Source organism: Mya arenaria, chromosome 13, assembly GCF_026914265.1.
Source record: "Mya arenaria isolate MELC-2E11 chromosome 13, ASM2691426v1".
NCBI classification, from domain to species: domain Eukaryota; kingdom Metazoa; phylum Mollusca; class Bivalvia; order Myida; family Myidae; genus Mya; species Mya arenaria.
In genome coordinates this window covers 36,323,019-36,346,373 of record NC_069134.1, presented here as the reverse complement: position 1 = coordinate 36,346,373, position 23,355 = coordinate 36,323,019, and the positions used below count along the sequence as shown (strand labels likewise).

At 37.1% G+C, this 23,355-nt stretch overlaps 1 protein-coding gene and 2 long non-coding RNA genes across 3 annotated transcripts in view; 1 reads left to right on the top strand and 2 right to left on the bottom strand.

Annotated features, from left to right (window-relative positions):
• Nucleotides 1-5,231: 5,231 nt before the first annotated feature.
• Nucleotides 5,232-14,330, bottom strand: LOC128213716 (uncharacterized). Its single transcript, XR_008257787.1, has 5 exons — nt 14,172-14,330; nt 13,379-13,670; nt 7,021-7,335; nt 6,220-6,499; nt 5,232-5,566 (listed from the first exon to the last, which is right to left on the bottom strand). It is a non-coding gene; the product is annotated as an uncharacterized LOC128213716 (long non-coding RNA).
• Nucleotides 14,331-15,651: 1,321 nt separating this feature from the next.
• On the top strand, nt 15,652-20,276 carry LOC128213714 (uncharacterized). Its single transcript, XR_008257786.1, has 4 exons — nt 15,652-15,735; nt 16,076-16,111; nt 18,185-18,467; nt 20,105-20,276. It is a non-coding gene; the product is annotated as an uncharacterized LOC128213714 (long non-coding RNA).
• Nucleotides 20,277-21,888: 1,612 nt separating this feature from the next.
• Nucleotides 21,889-23,355, bottom strand: part of LOC128213711 (regucalcin-like) — a 15,302-nt gene continuing 13,835 nt past the window's right edge. The window contains exon 6 of the mRNA XM_052919734.1: nt 21,889-22,442. Within this exon, the coding sequence (XP_052775694.1) occupies nt 22,237-22,442 (206 nt within the window). The 3' untranslated portion in view covers nt 21,889-22,236. The remainder of the gene's footprint in view (nt 22,443-23,355) is intronic.

Below are 23,355 nucleotides of genomic sequence, written 5' to 3'. Positions count from 1 at the left end.
TTAAATGGTTTTGGACTTCCTCGGGCGATTTCCCTAAAATGGCCATATCGTCAGTAAATAGCAACATAATTAATACAATGTCATCAATACTTAAACCGGAAGTGACGCTATCTTGCATATATAGTTCTAAGTCCTCTACAAACAGGGAAAAAAAAGAATCGGGGACATAACCTCCCCCTGGCGCAGGCCAACGGCATAACTAAAGTATTCAGAGTAAGATGTACATGATTTCACACATGATTTAACATTTTCATACATATCTTTCACTATTCTAAGTAATTTACCTTTTATACCAGATTTATACAACTTAAGCCACAGAGCATTGCGATAAATACTATCAAAACACTTCAAGATGTCGACATAAATAACATATAATCTTTTATTATCATTGATATATTTTTGCACAATAGACATTAAAATATAAATTGCGTCAACTGTTGAGCAACCTTTTCGAATTGTGCATCTGAAATAGTGGTATTAGCCTCACAAAATAACTCGATGCGCTTATTTAAAATTGTTGTAAATACTTTTGAAAAATAACTAACAAGTGTAATTCCTCTATAATTATTGACATCATTAACAGAACCTTTTTTATGGAGTGGAATGATGACACCTTCTGTCCACTTTTCTGGAAAAAAACCCAGACGCTAAACCATCCATATCGCTTGAGTAAATCGAGATACCGCCCTTTAATTATAGAAATCACCTAAAAATTGGTTTTGTCTGATCAATAACTTTAGAAGCCTTCGTCCAATCATCAGCAAATTTGGTCAGAATATGTATGGGAATATTATCTGAGATAATTTCGTTAATGATATGTAATATAGTGCGCCAAGGTGTAGGCTGCAAAAAATGTGCTCTGTAAACTTTTAATTATTTTAACAAGAAATACTTGAAGGATTACTGTGAAATTTGTCACCAGTGTCTATGAATGTGTCATGATTGGATATATATACTTTTTGTGTGGAATAACTTTGTGGTTTTGTGGAAATTTGGAATTTATGAACATAACTTATATATCATTTGAAGTTTCAAAAATGTGTATCTTGCCTAAGGCGGATTTTTTAGCTGATCAGTGTTTACCAAGGATTATCCAATATAATAGCTGTAGCCTACACAGTATAAGGCAATTATCACCAGCAAGACTTAATCCATGTGTACTAGAAACACTGAAACAGTTAGATATACTACATCAACATAGGGGTACTAGAGGAGGTCGGGTCAATGAAAGACGAATATGGGACACAAATGATGGAGTTCACCTTACTAATATTCGTATCTTACCTCAGAATATATCAACACATATAACAACATCAATAACAAATACTGAACATAGACAAAATACCAATATAAACAGTGTTAATCCCCACAACTTGAGAAAGATCACACTTGAACCACTGTCTGTTCGTAAAGGGCAAACTAAAATCAAAATATGTTGTCACAATTCGAGATCAGTGAAAAACAAGACTTTAGCCTTTTCTGATTATATCACTTCCAACCACTTTGACATTGTGGCTGTGACAGAAACATGGCTTGGTGGTCCAGGAGACAAAGCATGTATTGCCGAGTTAGTGCCTAGTGGATACAAAATCGCCCATGTTCCTCGCCAAGGTCGTGGTGGTGGGGTAGCGGTCATCCACAAGGCACCCCTAAAACTTTCCATGCTTGCATCCAGTCACAATACCAATGTTACTTCTTTTGAATATATGGACTGCAACATCACTATAAAAAACTTTTCTCTGCGATTAGCTGTGGTATATAGGCCGCCTCCAAATAAACAAAATGGCATTAAGAATACGACATTTCTTGATGACGAATGGCCAACATTTCTTGCAAACTTTACGACTGTTGAGAACGATATTATTGTGGTTGGCGATGTTAATTTTCACCTGGACAATCGGTCAAACCCTAACACGTCAAAATTCAACAGCGTTTTGGAAGCGTGTGGTATGAGACAGCACGTCACTGAGCCTACTCATGTAGCAGGCCACATACTAGATGTGCTTATTACCAGAGATACAGGCACAACGGTATCAAATGTAGAAATATCTGATCCCGGACTCCCGGACAACAACGGCAATACATCTCGTGATCACTTTGCTGTGGTTTTCAATGCTAGTGCGTCCAAACCACCACCAGTACGCAAAACTGTGACTTACAGAAAGCTAAAGTCTATAGATGTTGATGAGTTTAAAACCGATATTTTGGAATCAGATATTTTAAATAGTGTAAACGATAGTCTCAACGTTGATGAACTAGTTGATGCTTACAACGATGGTCTCTATTCCCTTCTTGACAAACATGCGCCTCTTAAGTCCAAGACCGTTGTACTAAGACCAATGAATCCGTGGTATTCCCAAGAACTTCATGATGCTAAACATTTAAGACGTCAGTTAGAGCGAAAGTGGCGGTTGACTGGATTGACAATAGATCACGCAATCTACAAAAAACCAATGTGCTGTAACTAACAAGCTTCTAAATGTGTCCAAAGTCAATTACTACAGTGAGAAAGTAGAGTCTTGCGGTCGTGACGTGAAAGGCCTTACCAAAGTAACCCAACATTTGATGGGTAATACCAAAGATGCAGTGCTGCCATCTGGTAAATCTGCAAAAGTTCTAGCACAAGACTTTAGTGACTTCTTTGTAGATAAGGTTGAATGCATACGTAGTGATATAGCCTGGACCAAGTCTCACCAACAAATAGACACTGTTGTTCCTGAAGCACCTTTTAATGAAGAGCAATTTTCAAACTTTTCAGTAGTCTCTGATATGGACATCTCAAAGATTATTCGCAATTCTCCTAACAAATCCTGTGAACTAGACCCCATTCCAACATGGCTGTTGAAAGATTGTTTAGGTGAACTATTACCATTGATCACCCAAATCATTAACACTTCACTTGAAAGGGCATATGTACCACCAGCTTTTAAAAGCTCAAGAGTAAGACCTTTAATCAAGAAGACAGGATTAGATCAAGAGGTACTGAAAAACTACCGGCCTGTATCGAATTTACCGTTTTTGTCAAAGGTTCTCGAGAAAGCTGTCGATTCCCAACTTGAAAGACACCTATCTGCACATAACCTTCATGAAGAACGCCAGTCTGCTTATAAGCAATTTCATTCAACAGAATCTGCTTTATTATGTGTACAAAATGACATCCTCCGCTCACTTGATCAGAATGAGGCTACGGTGCTAGTCATGTTGGACTTATCTGCTGCTTTTGATACGATTGACCACAGCACCCTGCTTTGCCGACTTGAACAACACTTTGGCATAGTAGGCAAACCTCTACAATGGATGAAATCGTATCTATCCGAGCGTCATCAAACAATCTGTATCGATGGAGAACTGTCAAAACCTGTATGTTTGACATTTTCTGTGCCACAAGGGTCTGTTCTTGGCCCCAAGAATTACATCATGTACACCAAACCTGTGGGTGCGATTTGTCGGAAGCATGAACTTCAATATCATTTCTACGCTGACGATTCGCAATTGTACATGGCGTTTAAACCAAAGGAAGCTGTTTCACGCAATGAGACTCTGCAACGGATTGAATCGTGCCTAAATGACATCGTACTGTGGATGAACAATAACTTTCTAAAACTCAATGCTGACAAAACTGAAATGATTGTCTTTGTACCAAAACGTAGTAAAGTTGAAGACCTTACTATACGAGTAGGTGATTCTGTTATAAAACCATCGACAACAGTTCGAAACCTTGGTGCCGTACTAGACTCTCACTTAGACATGGAACAACATGTAAACTCTGTCTCTCGTTCATGCTTCATGCAAATTCGACAAATAGGTCAAATCCGGAAATACCTGACCGTTGACTCAACCAGAACCCTGATAAACACGTTAGTGACATCAAGGCTGGATTATTGTAATTCGCTGCTTTGTGGATCTCCAAAGTACGTTCTCAATAAACTCCAAAATGTTCAAAATACGGCTGCTCGGGTTATCACCAGGACACCACGTAACAGCCACATAACCCCTGTGTTAAAGGAACTACATTGGCTTCCGGTGCACATCCGAGTTGAGTACAAAATCCTCACTACTGTGTTTAAAGCGCTTCACGGACAGGCCCCTACTTACATACGCAACATGCTAGACATTTATATCCCATCCAGACAACTTAGGTCCCAAAATGATTGTTTAACACTGGTTGTACCGCGTAGTAGGACTGTGACTTATGGTGATCGTGCATTCATGACGGCAGCCCCTAAACTCTGGAATGCCCTACCTAGAACACTTAGAAGCTGTGAAACTCTGCCAGTGTTTAAAAGAGCACTTAAAACTCACTTTTTTAAGAAGTTTTATCTGGACTAATTACTTTGATAACCTTGTCGCTTTAGAGTCTTGAGTCTTATCTGTATCTTATTTTTATGTGTGTCTTTTTAACTCTTATTTTACATTTGAATTAAATTCTGTGACTTGAGTAATATTGATGTTTTAATTTTTTAAATATTTTTATTTTTATCTTTTTAAATATTGTAACATTCTAGTAATTCTGTACAGTACTTTTGAACGTGTTAATGTACATGAAAAAAGTGCTTGAGAAGTCTGGTAAATAATAATAATAATAATAATAATTGCGATATTTCTCCAGTCATTCGAAATTCATCGGCCTTAAATAATAGAAATTACCTAAAATTGATCTCGTCCTATCAATAACTTTAGGAGCCTTTGTCCAATAATCACCAAATTTGGTCAGAATGTGTATTGGCAGAATATCTCGCTCAGGTTCAATAACCAGCCATGTCGTCTCAGTCACTCAAGAGTTATGACACTTGAATGGGCAAAAACTGTATTAACTTAGCCCACTCTATTTAAACTTGGCTTAACGTACATCCACTTAACACCAATCTTGGTGTCCTTGAATTAGGACTGGCGTGTTTTGTGACAGTTGGCGCTCTTGTTATATCTAAAACTTTATAGGAATGGTTATCTTGGTCAAGGTGGAGTGAAGATCATATCGGTGTTATAAGTATGTCACCAAGTTATTAGGAAAACGTCGTGAAACTTGGTCGGAGTCTATATTTTTGAAAGTATGTTGTCTATTTTGGTTATATGGATCATGTGTGGTCAACAACAAGGTCACTAGGATACATGTATATGTTTGAAGAAAGAGAAGTGGTCAAACTTCTACCCGAGATTCATAAAACACGGCCTTCATGGCTGTCTTGTTTATTAATCAAAAGTCGGTAAACACTATTTTATGATGGTGTAAACAAGATAAATTTAATTTAATTTTCATTTAAATTATTTGAACACTTCAATACGCAAAATCAGTGAAAACTTCATTGAGCTTCCTCCAGGGATTTTGCCTCTTTAAGGCGATCGCCTTCGCCGCCTCCGCCGTCTCCACGTGATAAATGCCTTCTTCCACCTCCGCCTCTTCGTGATGAACGTCTTCTTCCACCTTCGCCTCTTCGTGATGAACGTCTTCTTCCTTCGCCGCCAATGTTAAGTCGGACGCCGACTTGACCGGACAACTCTGTCTTCGGACTATGATTGACGACCCATGAGATGCGTGTGTTCCTTTGTTGCCCGACTCCGACATCTCCTTGTTTTAATATTGAAACAATTTAAATAGAAACATTTGGGTGTGGTATTTTTGGCACGACGGTCACATAAAACAGGGAGTACGTGGTCGAATCCATGCTGATTTTATAGAAACAAGCACATTTTCATTTAGGTTGGATTATAAGTATCTTCCATGGCCGCTCGAAATATAGGTTAATCCCAACCCGAGCGTAGGATGTTTTGAAGAATCGAGGTTTACCGGGGTTTTTTAAATTTATTTTGCAAATTTGTTTTGTCTCTGAGATAACTTTTCGTCAAACATGCTTCCATTAAAGCTGCACTGTCACAGATTAACCGATATGACACTTTTTTGTCTCAGCAGATTTTTGCATCAATGATTTCAATTCAGTCATATTAGATAACTCACAACAGATCATATCTCAATCTCTTCTTTAAGCGTAACTTACGCATTTAGCCATAACACATCAATTTTCGAACGTAAAAACTGTAAGCTGATCAGCTGTCTTTTATCACCGATTTTCAGACATTTAAGCAACTAGCCAAAAAAAAGTTGTCATACAGGCCAATCTTTAAGAGTGCAGCTTTAAGGGGAGGCATAAGTTTTAGATTACAGCGCGTCGAAAACTGTTCTTTTTTCAAATGAAATAATACTTTAAAAGTGTTTTATTGTACCTTGCGTACCCTGCCCGTCTCTCCAGCTCATAGTTCGGTTAATCGTTTTGTTGGTACCCGACAGGTGCCAAGTGATCCTTCCGGCACCTCCGACAAGATCTCTGGCAGGTGACACTAAAGGCGTTGTCCTGAATGTGAAGGGCTTAATTCTGGTGTTATTAGGTCGTAGGTCAAATTTTAATTTGTCCGGAGGAATTATCGTCCATAAAATCTGTGCAAATATGGAAGCCTGCAGATGCATTACTAACAGCACTACACTCAAAAAGCTTATCAGATTCATCTGAAAAATAGAATGTTACTAGATTCTTCATATATACGAGTATTTATTTCATAAACTATTTTTTAGCAATTCTAACGTACTTGGTGATCAACATTTTCTTTTGTCTCATAAAAAGGCAGTGTTTTTCAAGTTTTACAATACATTTATTTAAGTAAATCAGCAGTCAGCCGTTGTTGATTTAAACCAGCTTAGGTGATAGATGGCCCATTTCGAAGATAGTTTGCACAAAAAACGTGACATGATATTTAAAAAAAAAAAAAAAATAATTAAAAAGATAATTATTTTATTTTGCAGACCTTTCTGCCTGTGTTGGCATTCTATTTGACTATTAATGTTGTTAATATATTTATTTCATAGAACTTGTTTAAAAATACAATTATACTTCAGTGCGTTTGTAAAACGCAATACGAAGAATGTGCGCGTTCCTTTTAGTATATATACAGTTTGCAGATGAAATAAGTGAACACCAACAAGAATAGTAAAGTTTAACAAGAACATGTCAATGTAAATTAAATACTAACTGTTAAGTCCTGGTTAACTTCGTAACTAATACAATAAACCAACTTCAATTCTCCATTTTAATGTTTTTAATGTGTGCAATGTAAATCGGATTTAAATCAATCAAATTGTGCATTCAAACCGGCTGTTTCATTTACATTGAATTATTGTAAATCGCGACCACATGATGGAAATGACAGGGGGATTTCTGTAGAATTCATCCAATGAATGGTGAGTCGTCGTCATCATCATCATCATCATCGTCGTCGTCGTCGTCGTCATCGTCATTATAATCATCATCATCAGCAGCAGCAGGAGCAGCAGCAGCAGCATCAACTCTTAATATATCAAAAGTGTACAATGGATGCAGATCTAGATTCGATTTGTCTAACAAAAAACAACGGGCTGTTGCAAATTAAATATAAATTGCGCAATATGCAAAGCCGGATCAATTTAGCAATGTGTTTGTAATTTTTACAATACTTGTAGTGAATTATTTAGATAATTTTTATATTGTGGCTTTGCATGCAAACGTTTTAATTCGAATTTAGATATCGTTGCAGTTGAAAATATGCAAATGCAAAACACTAAGATCCATCTACGTCAGATAATCAACAATGTTATACATTTCTTCATTGACAATTTCATACACTTTCCTGCAGTCAACTCAGACAATAACTCTAAATTCATTAACAACAAAAACACTAATTTAATTTATCATTGGTTAGAAGCTAACAATAAGTATTTACATGGTTGAATAAGTAAATATTGTATAAGTGTTCATTCCTCTGTTATATGTGTTATTTAATGTTATAAAATCTTTGCGTTTTAATATTCATAATTCAGATAATTCATAATGAGTGACATTGTTCTATTAAATTTATGACTCTTATATTTGTCAGTGCAATAATTCATTATTGTAACCCTCATTGATTTTTTTCTGATTGTAAAAAGTATTTGCTATTGCAATTTGTAATCGCCAATGCAGTGAAGTTTGCTGATATTGGTTGTTGTTGTTCTTGTTTGTTATTAAGATTTCAAATTTTAATAATTTTTAATTTTCAAAAGAATCTAAGACTTCAGTTGTATTTTCGTTTTCTCGGTAAGATATATGTTTAATAGAATCAAAGATGTTTGGAATTCAGTTTAAAGAAACACATGTTCTTTACTTCTTTGTCAAAATCTACACTTAAAGCTGCACTCTCACAGATTGAACGTTTATTTTCTTTAGAATTAAGGCTAGTTTTGGGTTACCCACAGAGTAAGTTCCTATTTAATTTATTCTACTGATATTTGATAAATCATTTTCTTATGCTGATATTTTCTACATTTTAATTAAAACTGTTGATAAGTGTTTGCTATATCATTTAGGTATATTTCATTTATAGGTGTTAGGAATTTGATTAATGAAAGATATTTAAGATATTTAAAGTTACTAGGCATTAACTGCATTTATCTAACAGTCCAGATGTAGACTTTTAAAGGAAAACTAGGCTTTAAACTATGTAAAGCTTGTCTTTGTAATTTGTTTTTTTCTGTAGGTAATTTTGCTTGTTTTGATGTAATTTTGCTGTTTGTTGTAGATTTCTACCTTCCCCTGGGAAGTTTGTACTGGAATAAACAAAGAAACATTACAAACGGAAATATGAAAATCTGCGATTTAATCTTTTGTCTGCAGTCTTATATCACTGGTTGTTCGATATTTACGCAAAAATTGGCTCATTTTAAGACAACAGTTGTCAAAACGGTCAATCTGTGTGAGGGCAAAACTCAATAAGAAAGAAATTTTAAATGAAATGAAGGTTTGCAGTTTTACCACTGAACTCATACTTAAGACTGTTGTCATACTTGAGACTGTTATCATACTTGAGACTGTTATCATACTTGAGACTGTTATCATACTTGAGACTGTTATCATACTTGAAACTGTTATCATACTTGAGACTGTTATCATACTTGAGACTGTTATCATACTTGAGACTGTTATCATACTTGAGGCTGTTGTCATACTTGAGACTGTTATCATACTTGAGACTGTTATCATACTTGAGACTGTTATCATACTTGAGACTGTTATCATACTTGAGGCTGTTGTCATACTTCAGACTGTTATCATACTTGAGACTGTTATCATACTTGAGACTGTAATCATACTTGAGACTGTTATCATACTTGAAACTGTTATCATACTTGAGACTGTTATCGTACTTGAGACTGTTATCATACTTGAGACTGTTATCATACTTGAGGCTGTTATCTTACTTAAGACTGTTATTCATGGCCCCTAAACCGCAAGCCGTGCTCGATTCGCTGGTTTTCTAGGCAAACTTCGATCATCGGCCTTGGCGTATGGAAGTTTGGCTAGTGTTAACCAAGCCGAACAATCGGTTTCCGGGAACTCCAGTTTTCGCCATACGTGTCAACGAGAGTGAATAATGTTGTATAACTCATCGCTTTATCATCGCTATTCCTCGGCCATTTTCCATCGAAAACAACCGCGTATGTATGCCTATACATCGGTAGAAGTAGTTCGTAAAATTTTAAATAATAATATTTATCAATTGTAGTGTTTTAAGCGTATTTCATATATCTATATTTAAAATGATTGCCAGTGAAGTGTATTATTTCAAAAAGTAATTTAAATTCCCAAGAGTTAAACCATTAAGTTTAACTGTTTTTTTTGAAATTACTAATCGATCTTCTGACAGCGTAGTGAAATGTAAAGATTTCTGACATTGTAAACCGTTCATATACATCCGAGGTTGTTTTCGATGGAAAATGACCGAGGTGTTCCAAATGTTCAATTAAAATTACTTTGTCATGTTCTTTCACTGGTAAGTTTCAATGCTGAAAACAAAGTCAAAATATTCGCCGTTAATGCATGTTGCTTTATGAATTTTCGCATCTTTGATGGCAAGTGCATTCTTCTAAATATATACAATACAATACAATGCAATGCAATGCAATGCAATGCAATGCAATGCAATGCAATGCAATGCAATACAATACAATACAATGCAATGCAATGCAATGCAATACAATACAATACAATACAATACAATACAATACAATACAATACAATACAATACAATACAATACAATACAATATAGTACAATGCAATACAATACAGAAGGGCGCAAATTATGGTCTCCATGCGGGCAGAAGGGCGCTATGGACGGTCTCCATTCGGACAGAAGAGCGCCATGGATGGTCTCCATTCAGACAGAAGGACGCAAATGATGGTCTCCATGCGGGCAGAAGGGTGCAATGGATGGTCTCCATTCGGACAGAAGGGTGTCATGGATGGTCTTTATTCGGACCGAATGGCGCAAATGATGGTCTCCATGCAGGCAGAGGGGTGCCATGGATGGTCTCCATTCGGACAGAAATGCACAAATGATGGTCTCCATGCGGGCAGAAGGGTGAAAATAAGGGTCTCCATGCGGGCAGAAGGGTGCAAATGATGGTCTCCATTCGAACAGAAGGGTGAACATGATTGTTTTCATGCGGGCAGAGGGGTGAAAATGATTGTCTCCATGCGTGCAGAAGGGATAAAATGATGGCCTCCATGCGGGCAGAAGGGTTAAAGTGATGTTATCGGTTCGGGCAGAAGGGCGAAAATGATGGTCTCCATGCGGGCAGAATGGTTAGAATGATGGTCTACATGCGGGCAGAAGGGTGAAAATGATGGTCTCCATGCGGGCAGAAGGGTGCAAATGATGGTCTCCATGCGGGCAGAAGGGTGAAAATGATGGTCTCCATGCAGGCAAAAGGGCGCAAATGATGGTCTCTATGCGGGCAGAAGGATGCTATGGATGGTCTCTATTCGGACAGAAGGATGTCATGTATGGTCTCCATGCGGGCAGAAGGGTGAAAATGATGGTTTCCATGCAGACAAAAGGGCGCAAATGATGGTCTCTATGCGGACAGAAGGATGCTATGGATGGTCTCTATTCGGACAGAAGGATGTCATGTATGGTCTCCATCCGGGCAGAACGGTGCACATGATTGTTTCCATGCGGGCAAAGGGGGGCAAATGATGGTCTCCATCAGGGCAGAAGGGTGCAAATGATGGTCTCCATGCGGGCTGAAGGGTGAAAATGATGGTCCCCATGCGGAAAGAAGGGCGCAAATGATGGTCTCCATGCGGACAGAAGGGCGCAAATGATGGTCTTCATGCGGGCAGAATATCTTGCTCAGGTTTGATAACCAACCATGTCGTCTCAGTCAATCAAGAGTTATTCCCCTTGAATTGGCAAAGATTATTTACAGTGCCCGCTCTCTTTACAGATCCCTTTCCGTACATCCACTTAACACCAAACTTGGTGTCCTTGAATTAGGACTGGCGTGTTTTGTGACAGTTGACGCTTTTGTTATACCTAAAACTTTGTAGGAATGTTTGTTTTGGTCACGGTAGAGTGAAGGTCATATCGATGTTATAAGTATGTCACCAAGTATTTAGGAAAACGTTGTTCCCACAGAAGAGGCAATGAATTTCAACGCACATCATATGAAACTTGGTCGGAGTCTGTCTTTATGAAATCTATTTTCTAGTTTGGTTATAAGGATCATGTCTGGTCAACCACTAGACCGGAAGACCGGTAAGCGCAGTGGTTAGCGCACTCGTTTCCAACCAAGGGTTCAATTCCCGGTCTGGCGCATGCGAGTTTGGTTGGTGGTCGCCAAGCCGGACTAGTGGGTTTTTCTCCGGGTTTTCCGGTCAAGACCATACTCTTGCGTAACATCGTGCCAATGAGAGTGACATAGTATAAATTAATACAACTTTCTTTACAATCGTTGAAAAACAAATAATTTTTTAACTAGCCACTAGATCACTAAGCTATATGTTTGAAGAAACAGCAGAGCTTACATTTCTACCTTATCTTTATAAAACAGGGCATTCATTGCCGTCTTGTTTATTAATCAAAAGATGGTAAACACACACTATTTTATGATAAAGTAAACAAGAGAAGATTAAAACGTTTTCATTTGAAATATTTGAACACTTCAATACACAAAACCAGTGACAACTTCATTGATCTTCCTGAATGGATCTTAAACGATCATGGCGGCTGCCACCTCCGCCGCCTCTTCGTGATGAACTTCCTCCGCCGCCAATGATAAGTCGGACGCCGACTTGACCGGACAACCCTGTCTTCGGTCTATGATTGACGTCCCATAAGATGCGTGTATTCCTTTGCCGCCCGACCCCGACATCCCCTTAATTTAATATTAAACCAATTTAAATTGAAACATTTGGGTGTGGTATGTTTGGCATGATGGTCAAATAAAATGGAGAAGACCGTGTTGAATCCGAGCCGATTTTATAGACGCAAGCACATTGTCATTGAGGTGGGTTAAGAGTTTCACAAGACGTTCAGTTTTTATATATAAGAAGCGCACTGACACTTGGCCAACCCCGACAATGACTTATCGGAGAGCCAAATCTTGCGCGTTCTTATATTTAAGATCATAATATATTAACGAGTCTAAAACAGCTCTTTGGTAAATTTCCGCAGAGGTCATGAAAAGGTAGTTACGGGGTAAAAATTGGATACCAATAAGGTTTTATTAAATTAATTTCTATTAAATTTATAAATTAACAGCAAGAAATAGAGGGTTTCTAATGATTTGAATATAAAATTAGGAAAATTTATAAGTAGTAATAAGTCAGACATACTTTTGTCAGTATGGATTCCTTTTTCGTTAATTGAATTGATTGGAACTTGGAACATGGATGGTATTATGAAGTTTTTATCCTTGTAAAAATTATTATCATGGGGAACTTTTTTCCGAAGTTATCTCCCTTTGTTCATTTTTCAAATAGCAATATTGTGAAGGTCATTTATATTTATTGAACAACTATTTAATAAAATTGGTTTTAAATTTGTACACTTATAGATGACAATTTGAAGTTGTGCACAGCGCAATGATTATAACTCTTGGTACAATTATAGCAGAGTTAGCTCCCTTCTTCTTTGAATTTCTTTTAAAAAACGCTTTAGCAAGACGACCTGGAAACTACCGGAAGGAATAAATGAAACTTTGATCATTAAAAGGTAGCATTATGAAGTTATGCACATGTCATGATTTTTAACTCTGCTTTCCCTGTTGCAGAGTTATCTCTCTTTGTACTTTTTATTCGTAAGTAACTCTTTCAGCCGTAAACAATCAATTTCGAACGTAAAAACTGCAATCTGATCTCGATCAGCAGTCTGATATCACCGGTTTTCAGACATTTACGCAAAATTTGGCTCATTCCAAAACGGTCAATCTGTGAAAGCGCAGCTTTAAGGGGAGATAAAAATGTAAGATTACGGCAATTCGAAAAACTGTTCTATTTTCAAATGAAATAATACATAAAAAGTGTTTTATTCTACCTTCCGTACCGAAGCTCCAGCTCTCTCCGTTTCTCCATTTCATAGTTCGGCTAATCTTGTTGTCAGTACCCGGCGGATTCCAAATGATCTTTCCGACCCCTCCGACAAGATTTCCGCCAGGCGACACTAAGGGCGATGCCCTGAATGTGAAGGGCTTATCTCCGGTGTTTATAGGCGGTAGGTGCAATTTAAATTCGGACGGAGGACGTATCGTCGCTAATATTTGTGCGAATATGGAAGTCAGCAGATGAATTACTAACAGCACTACACTCAAGACGCTTATCAGATTCATCTGAAAAAAAAAAGTGTTTCTAGAGTATTTATTTCATATCATTGTTTTAAGCTATTCTAACGTACTTAGTGATCAACATTTTCTTTTGTCTAATAAGAAGGCAGTATTTCTCAAGTTGTCAACTACATTTATTTCAGTAAATTAGCAGTCAGTCGTTATTAATTTTAAACCAGGTCAAAGGCTTAAATGCGTCATCAGTATGTTTATAATTCAAACTGTTAATTGAAATAGATATGTCATTGACATGTAATTAAAAAAAAAATAATTAAAAAGATAAATATTTTATTTTGCAGACTTGTCTGCCGGTGTTGGCACAATATTTGACTATTAATGTTGTTAATATATTTATTTCACAAAACTTGTTAAAAAAATACTTTTGAAAACCGCACTACAAAAAATGGTTGCTTCTATTATATATACATTTTCGCAGATGAAATAAATGAACACCAACAAGAAAAGTAAAGTTTAACAATAACATGTCAATGTAAATTTAATACTTACTGTTAGCAATTCTCTATATTTTTCAACTTTGTAATTAAATACGTTTTGTTTTAAATTTGTGCAATTTAAATCGGATTTAAATCAATTACATTGTGAATTCAAAACAGATATTTCATTTATACTGAATTAATGTAAATCGCGACCACATGATGGAAATGACAGGGGGATTTCTGTAAAATGGTTTTTGACTGTTATTTTTGTCCCGTTTTGGGTACATGTTTTCGTGCAGTTTCTTGCTTCGGATGGACACGTCGTTGTATTGATCGCTCTAGTCAACGTTGATCTAGGTACAACTTTACCTTAAAAGGAAAGTCTATCCCGACCAGCCTACCCTATTTTTTGGGGGGCGGTGAAATCGTGAACTTTAAATCGTTGTATGCCTAATCAACTTGAACTAATCATCATCATCATCATCATCATCATCATCATCATCAGCATCAGCATCATCATCATCATCATCAGCAGCAGCAGCAGCAGCAGCAGCAGCAGCAGCAGCAGCAGCAGCAGCAGCAGTAGCAGATGCAGCCACAGCATCATCATCATCATCATCATCATCATCATTATCATCATCAACATCACCGTCGTCGTCGTCGTCGTTGGCGTTGACATAATCATCATCATCAGCAGCAGCAGCAGCAGTAGCAGTAGCAGCAGTAGCATCCTCCTCCTCCTCCTCCTCCTTATCATCATCATCATCATCATCAGCATCATCATCATCATCATCATCATCATCATCATCATCATCATCATCAGCAGCAGCAGCAGCAGCAGCAGCAGCAGTAGCAGATGCAGCCACAGTATCATCATTATCATCATCATCATCATCATCATCATCATCATCATCATCATCATCATCAACATCACCGTCGTCGTCGTCGTCGTTGGCGTCGACATAATCATCATCATCATCAGCAGCAGCAGCAGTAGCAGTAGCAGCAGTAGCATCCTCCTCCTCCTCCTCCTCCTCCTTATCATCATCATCATCATCATCATCATCATCATCATCATCATCATTATTATCATCTTCATCAACATCATATTTAACATCATCATTATCAGCAGCAGTTGCAGCAGCAGCAGAAACTATAAATATGTCAAAGAGTGTAAAACGGATGCAGATCTAGATTCGATTTGTCAAACAAAAAACAACGGGCTGTTGCAAAATAAAATATAAATTGTGCAATATGCAAAGCCGGATCAATTTAGCAAGGTGTTTGTAGTGTTTACAAAACTTATAGTGAACTAATTATATTTTTTTATATTGTGGCTTTATATGCAAACATTTTAATCCGAAATTAACTATCGTTGAGGTTGAAAATATGCAAATGCAAAACAATAACATCCTTTTACGTCAGACAATCAACAAGTTTAAACGTTTTATTAATTGACGAACATACCTACTGCGGTCGCGTAAGACAATAACTCATTGCATAGCCGAAAAAACAACAACTAATTGAATTGAATATATTTTTCTAGATCCGGTTCATTATCAATGCTCATATATAACGCTGACCTAAAACAACTTGAAAAGAGTCGTCGGTTAATCATTGAACAGTAATTAACGGTAAGTATTTAATTTTTATAGTTAAAAAACAGGAAAATATTGCATAATTATTTATACCTCGTGTTATATCGGTTTTATATGTAAAAGTTATGATAGTTGTGTTTTAATATTTAAATTGATAATTTAATTAATGATTGACATGGTTCTATTTAATGAATGTTATATTTGCCATTTCAATACTGTCTTCATTATTGTAACCCTCATACATTATTTTGATTATAGTTGATTGATCTATTTGCTGTTGCTATTTCGTAATCGCCAACGCAAGCAATGTATTTTTGCTGTAATTGTTGTTGTTGTCATTGTTTGTTGTTAAAATCTTCTTTTTTATGAATTTTAGACTTGACTTGTATATTGAATTATACAAGTTTTCTCGGTAAGATTTATTTATAATACTAGAATGATACATGTTCGGAGATCAGTTTTATGAAGCACATGTACTGTACTTCTTGTCAATTTCTACACTTACGTTGTATTATGTTTAGGTAATGGTTTATATAGAGGTCTTTAAAGCTGCACTCTCACAGATTGAACGTTTTGACAATTCTTTTTATCCAGTTATATAAGATTGCTGACAAAACATTAGATCGCAGATTTTTATATTCAAGTTCAAAAATTGTTGTTTTATGCATTTTTCTTAACTGGTTTAAGCCATAAAACATTATTTTTCTAATGAAAATATGAAAATCTGCGACCGGATCTTTTTCATCCATCTTTTATCATTGGTTTAAATAAAAAAAGTTGTAAAACCGGTAAATCTGTGAGAGTGCAGCTTTAAAGAAATTATGTTTATAAAGAGCTCAAAAAAATAACGTACGCATAGCATGATTTAACTTATTACTGACAAAGCACGCCATTTTCAAACGTTGTTAACGTCCCTAGAATTCCCCTGAAATGTGAATAAAGCTGAACTCCCACAGATGGACCATTTTGACAAAAAAATATGACTTGCAATGATTTTTTTTAATTATTTTTAACGCCTGTGCCTTGCAACTTGGGAAAAAGTCGACTTTGAGAGAAATACAAAATCAGGCCAAAACAGCTAATATAATGGTAAATATACGTGTTTTAACATTTTTTATGCATACATTAAGTTGTGAGAGAGTAATGTTTGTCAAGATTGTTTATATTTCAACAAATTCATTGCATTTTTTTATTCATTAATCTGCATTTGTCAAATTGGGAAAAAAAGACAAAAAGGAAAAATGGACAGTTTTTCGCAAGGGGAAACAGTTTTTAGAAGGCAGCAAATTGCACCAAAAAATCACTGACTTGATATGATCTACTTTATTGCGATTCATCTCATATGTCTGAATTGAAGGCACTGATACCAAAGTCAGCTGATTCCTGGATAAAAACTTTAAAAAAAGTCAAAACTGTCAATCTGTGATAGTCCAGCTCTAAGAAATGGTAGCTGTTACTTTAAAGTGACACTCACATGTATAACAAATATAAATGTTGACTGAAAAACCTTTAATTACTTACTAAATAATGCATTTATGAAAAATATTAACTACTGATAACAATATTGTAACCGTGAATTTAATAGGGGAAAGCGCTAAAATATTAAATGATTGGTGAATGCTAAAAGATTTACTGTGGTCTACATTAGTTTTACAAGGTGGAAATACCGTGTTTTATGCTCATTTTCTTTCAAATTAAACTCGGTATCATTCATAATAACCATTTTTTCTAAAAATTATTCATCCTTTTTGGAATATTAAAACAATATTATTAATTGTGGTAAATCTTATTTGGGAGTAAGAGTGCATTTTTTAATACATTGACAAGATTTTGTCGTTGAAACGATTTTAGTATTTTACATACGTTGTTCTCTTTTTTTATATCTTGTTGAAAAATGTTGTCATAAAATATATTTGGATTTTAATTAAACCTAACCTATTAATTAATTTACTTGGAGCTTTTTTATTATTATGTCTTCATTTTCAAACTCAAAGAAATGTTCCAATGACTTGTGTTTCATGCATGACAGCCTCGTAGGCGATATTGTCGTTATTGACATATCTGCAAAAAATATTCTGAACATTAATTAAAAAAGTTAAAGACTACTCACTTTACTGAATACGTATCTGACTAACAATTACAGTTTGGCCCTACTAAATGTTGGCGTCTGGGGTGGTTTTCAATATTCAACTTAAGTAAATCTTATGGTCATACATGATTGACTTCATTCACTCTATTGGTCAGTTATAAATAACAAGTAATCGGATTAGCTACATCGTTCTTAGATCCATTTAAGATCAATATAGAATACCACCCCAGATCTTGTGTTGTGGTTGAAGATTTATGCATGTTATTTGAAGTCAGTTTCACAACAAATATAAAGATTGCATAATCTTACCAGAGCCTCATTATGGCAATTACCCGCGTACTTCTTAAAACACCGTTTGAATATTCATTAAGAATCTATAATTATTTTACTTTCCAGATGAAACGAGAAAGGTATTTGAGTGCAGTGCTGTTTATTCATCTGCTCACTTCCAAAATCATGTTCGCTCAAATAGTACCCAGATTGAATATTAGCCTACCACCCATAAAAATAAATACCGGAAATAAGCCCTTCACATTCAGTGGAACCCCAATAGTATCACCTACTGGAAGACTTATCGGGGGGACCGCTGGGATCAATTGGAAGCCCGCGGGGTCCAACACTGGGTTCAACGGGAACCTGGGTTGGAGAAACGGAATGGGTTGGAGTGGCGGCTTAGGAGGTAAACAACACTTTTTTTAAGTTTAAAGCTGCACTCTCACCATTTGAATGTTTTGACAACTTTTTTTTATTTTTTGTCATATTTGCGTTAATATCTGCAAACCAGTGATAAAAGACTGATGACAAAAGATCAGATCGCAGATTTTTATATTTCCGCTCCAAAATTGATGTTTTATGCATTTTTCTTAAACCGTTAGTAAAGGTTTAAGCCATAAAACATGAAATTTGGAACGGGAATATAAAAACTGTGATCTGATCTATTGTCAGCAGTCTTTCAACACTGGTTTGCAGATATTTACGCAAACATTTGCTAATTCCAAGACAAAAATAAAAAAAAAAACAGTTGGAATAACGGTAAATCTGTGAGAGTCTGGACTCAGTTTATCAAATTTTGTTTATGCATACATCCTAGCGATGGTTTTCGTTTCTAATACATTTAGATATTCTTACTATTAATGGCGTAGCAGAAGCAATTTGAAGATATTTTTTTGTCTCGAGTAAGGACATTATTGAATATGGGCGCAGATGCATAGTGTCGGCCTTTATGGTTAAATATTATACCTTACATAAGTGTGCCCTTTCTTTGTGTATATAAAGTTGATCGGTCCGTATGTCAATGTATTTTAATAAAAATCTAGTTTTAAAGACGTCAGCGGTCCATATCATGTTTTGGCCGGTCCAGACCTCGCCAAAAATATAATATGTACCGCTGACGTCATATAATATGGACCGCTGACGTCATAAAACTGGTGAGTGCGGCTTGCAATTTTCACAACGACATTTTTTTCGCAAGTAAACATTATTAGATTTGTTCAACAAAACACATCAAAGGCGATTTAAAATTATTGAATGTTAAAACGAGTTCGGTATAATATAAGAAATATAACACACCACTTCGGTCGTTATGGCATTATAGGGACCGGCCAGTCAGCCCCCGAGGCGTTTAAGCCACCTTCGGGGACCGGTCCTTATACTATCATATGACCCTCAGTGGTGTGTAATATTTTTTAATTATAAAGCACCAGTCCAGCTCAAGTCCAAGTCTGGACTCAGATTTTTTTTTATTATCAAATTACAAAAGTAATCTTCATTCCAATCGTTTGCAAAAAATTGGAGTTTGGTTAGTGGACACCAAGCCGAACAAGTGGGTATCTTCCGGGAACTCCAGTTGATTACTGGTTGATTTATTTTTATATCGCTTCATCTTATTTAAATCAATAACGGCAGATTGCTGATTTACTGAAATTATTGTAGTGGAAAACTTTAGAAATACTGCCTTCTCATTGGACAAAAGAAAATGTCATTAAGTATGTTAAAATTGCTTTAAAATAGTGTATGAAATGACTTCGATATGCGCGTTAACGACAACACGTCCTTCGTTCAAACTTAAATTACCTACCACCTTTTAACACCGGAAGTGAGCCCTTCACATTCAGAGCAACGCCTTTAGGAGATCTTGTTGAAAATACTGCTTTTCTCATTTGTCAAAAAATGTTGAGCTCTAACTAATAATACTGTTTATATAATGTTAAAAGACCATTGAAACGTTTTCAATTATACAGGTAACTTAGTTTTATGCTTGTTTAAACATTCGCGCTGTACTGTTGTAAATCAATATCGTTAAAAACATTCTTACAGTTCGCATAAATTTTGGCGGAGGCAGAGGCAGAGGCAGAGGCAGAGGTTGAGGTGGGGGCGGAGGGGTAGGCGGAAGAAATGAATTAAAACTCGCCCCATCTGAATGATGTTGTTATTCAGTGTATGCAAGTAATAGAAATATACTTGTTGTTCAAATAAACATATAAACGAACACGTTTTATTTTGATCTATATGATAAATTTGTTCTTTGTTATATAGTCATATTTTAAAGTGACTCGCTCATGGTTTGTAAAGTGCACCTTTTTAATAACGAAATAATGTGTGATCAAATCATAAGGAGTATCAAAACAAAAAATACCAAAAGCTGGAACCCTTTTAGCAATTGTTAATATGCTCAAATATCGTCTTTGAAGACCACAATTTTCATCAACGTTCATAACGGGCCGTGTTTTAACCCTCCAGGTGTCCCGCAGTGCCGAGTGACTGCGGTGGTTTTGTTTTCGCGCCGAAAATAGCAGGGAATGGGCCTAACCTAGGGTGCCCCTGGGGTGCGGGGGCTTTTGGCAGGAATTTTACTAGCTGTTTGTTGTCCCTACAGGCCGGGGATTTTACAGGGTGTTGGCTGTACCGGAAGTGAAAGTCCCCGCTATTCCCCGGACCTGGGGGCGGGGTCGTGGTTACAATTGACTGGTACATTACGGTTATGGTGTCACGTGATTGATTGACATTGCCATGGATAGACTCCATTCGGACAGAAGAGTGCCATGGATGGTCTTCCGTTCGGACAGGAGGGTGCCATGTATGGTCGCCATGCGGACAGAAGAGTGTCATGGATGGTCTCTGTTCGTACAAAAGGGTGAAAATGAAAGTCTCCATGCGGACAGAAGGGCGCAAATGATGATCTCCATGCGGACAAAAATGGATGGTCTCCATGCGGACAGAAGGGTGCTATGAATGGTCTCAATTCGGGCAAAAGGGCACTATGGATGGTCTCTATGTGGACGGAAGGGTGCTATTGATGGTCTCCATGCGAACGGAAGGGCGCTATGTGTGGTCTCCATTCGGGCAGAAGGGCGCTATGGATGGTCTCTATTCGGACGGAAGTGCGCTATGGATGGTCTCCATTCGGACAGAAGGGTGCAATGGATGGTCTCCATTCGGACAGAAGGGTGCAATGGATGGTTTCCATGCGGGCAGAAGGGTGCAATTGATGGTCTCCATGCGGACAGAAGGGTGCAATTGATGGTCTCCATGCGGACAGAAGGGTGCAATTGATGGTCTACATGCGGACAGAAGGGTGCAATGGATGGTCTCTATGCGGACAGAAGGGTGCAATGGATGGTCTCCATGCGGACAGAAGGGTGCAATTGATGGTCTCTATGCGGACAGAAGGGTGCAATGGACGGTCTCTATGCGGACAGAAGGGTGCAATGGATGGTCTCTATGCGGACAGAAGGGTGAAATGGATGGTCTCCATGCGGACAGAAGGGTGCAATTGATGGTCTCTATGCGGACAGAAGGGTGCAATGGACGGACTCTATGCGGACAGAAGGGTGCAATGGATGGTCTCTATGCGGACAGAAGGGTGCAATTGATGGTCTCTATGCGGACAGAAGGGTGCAATTGATGGTCTCTATGCGGACAGAAGGGTGCAATGGATGGTCTCTATGCGGACAGAAGGGTGCAATGGATGGTCTCCATGCGGACAGAAGGGTGCAATAGATAGTCTCCAAGCGGGCAAAAGGGTGCAATAGATAGTCTCCATGCGGGCAAAAGGGGGCAAATTGTCTCTGTACATGACGGGAAAATGAGAACGGAACGACTTTACAATCATTTCCAATTTATTTAGCAACAGCATTCAAAATTCTGAACTTTAAATGAGGTCGGCTGTCATGAAACATGGGTTACAAAGGACTGTTTTAGCCGAACAATGTGCCCCTGAAGCTTTGTAATACTGAAAGTCTTTAAATACGAACATTAAAAAGCATGTCATGAGCTTGAATTTTCAATAATACAATAGTAATAAGTATATAGTTTGCTAGTATGGAATGCTAAAAAAAAATAATTGTGAATACTGGTTTGCACCAACAGTTTCTAAAAATATATGTGATGATATACGCTTATTAAAGCTAATATTTTCTTTTCAAAGATTGTGCATCTTGACGAGCTTGTTATCCCTCGTATACTGGGGCGGGCTTTCCGCGGGCTCCTAACCCAGTAGCCCTGAACACCGACCCCGCCAAGGGCGTCTTTTCTTTCTCTTCGTCCGTGACGCCGAATGCGGAACACGTGATAAAGAGTTCGTCGAAGTTTTTCCCGCCAAAACAGCACGAAGTGCAGCGTGCTGCTGGAATCGGAACGCGGGATAGTTCCTTTCCTGAAAACAAATTAATTTAGTATTAAAGCACCTGTTTGATGAATTTAATTTCTTCTTGTACTCAAGCTGTATATATATTTATATAATGTATATGAATAACGAATAATTAATTTTTTTCTTGAGAAATTCTGAGTACTCATACTTCGTTCCGAAATTGATTCAAGCCTTGCAGCTTTTCCAATCTTTTGAAAAATACCACTAGCGGGTTTAGACTAGGCCGCACCCGGCGCGCGCCCCCTCTAAAGATTTTTTTTATATATTTATATCTGATGAACAATATGAAAATAATGCGCTTGGGAATGCAATATTTCAGACTAAAAAGTCTCAATCTTTCCTTGGGGACGACTTCAAGCCCCAATTAACCCATTAAAACCATGTTTTGTTCATGCTCTTTGGAAGCGAGTGTACGTTTTCTGTTGCACTTCCAAAGTGCGCCCCCCTCTAAAGCGAACTCCTGATCCCGCCCCTGAATACACTCTGTTATAACATGTATGTTTTCCAAACTATTGGAAATACCATAGTTACGAAACACAAGTTGTATGTTAATAATTTAAATTAGGGATGCAAAGGAATGGCAAAACTGATATTCGAATATTCGGTAATTCTTTCGTTCGAATATTCGAATATTCGAAAACCAAAATGAACCTTTTAAATTTGTAGTAAACCATTATTCACTAAAGTAATAGCCGATGGACACTTATTGTTCCACAAATTATTCCTTTGAATTTCCCCATTTTCAGAATATATCCCAAGAAAAAGCGATACATTTTAACAAAAAATCAAATTATATAAATTCGTCTGCTTTCATATTTGTAAACAACGCAAAATAAGATCGGGGAATTTCGTATTTCCCCGGTTAAATGACGATATGCGCCAACGTGGGACTTGCAGCCTCGTTCTGGAATTGAATTTT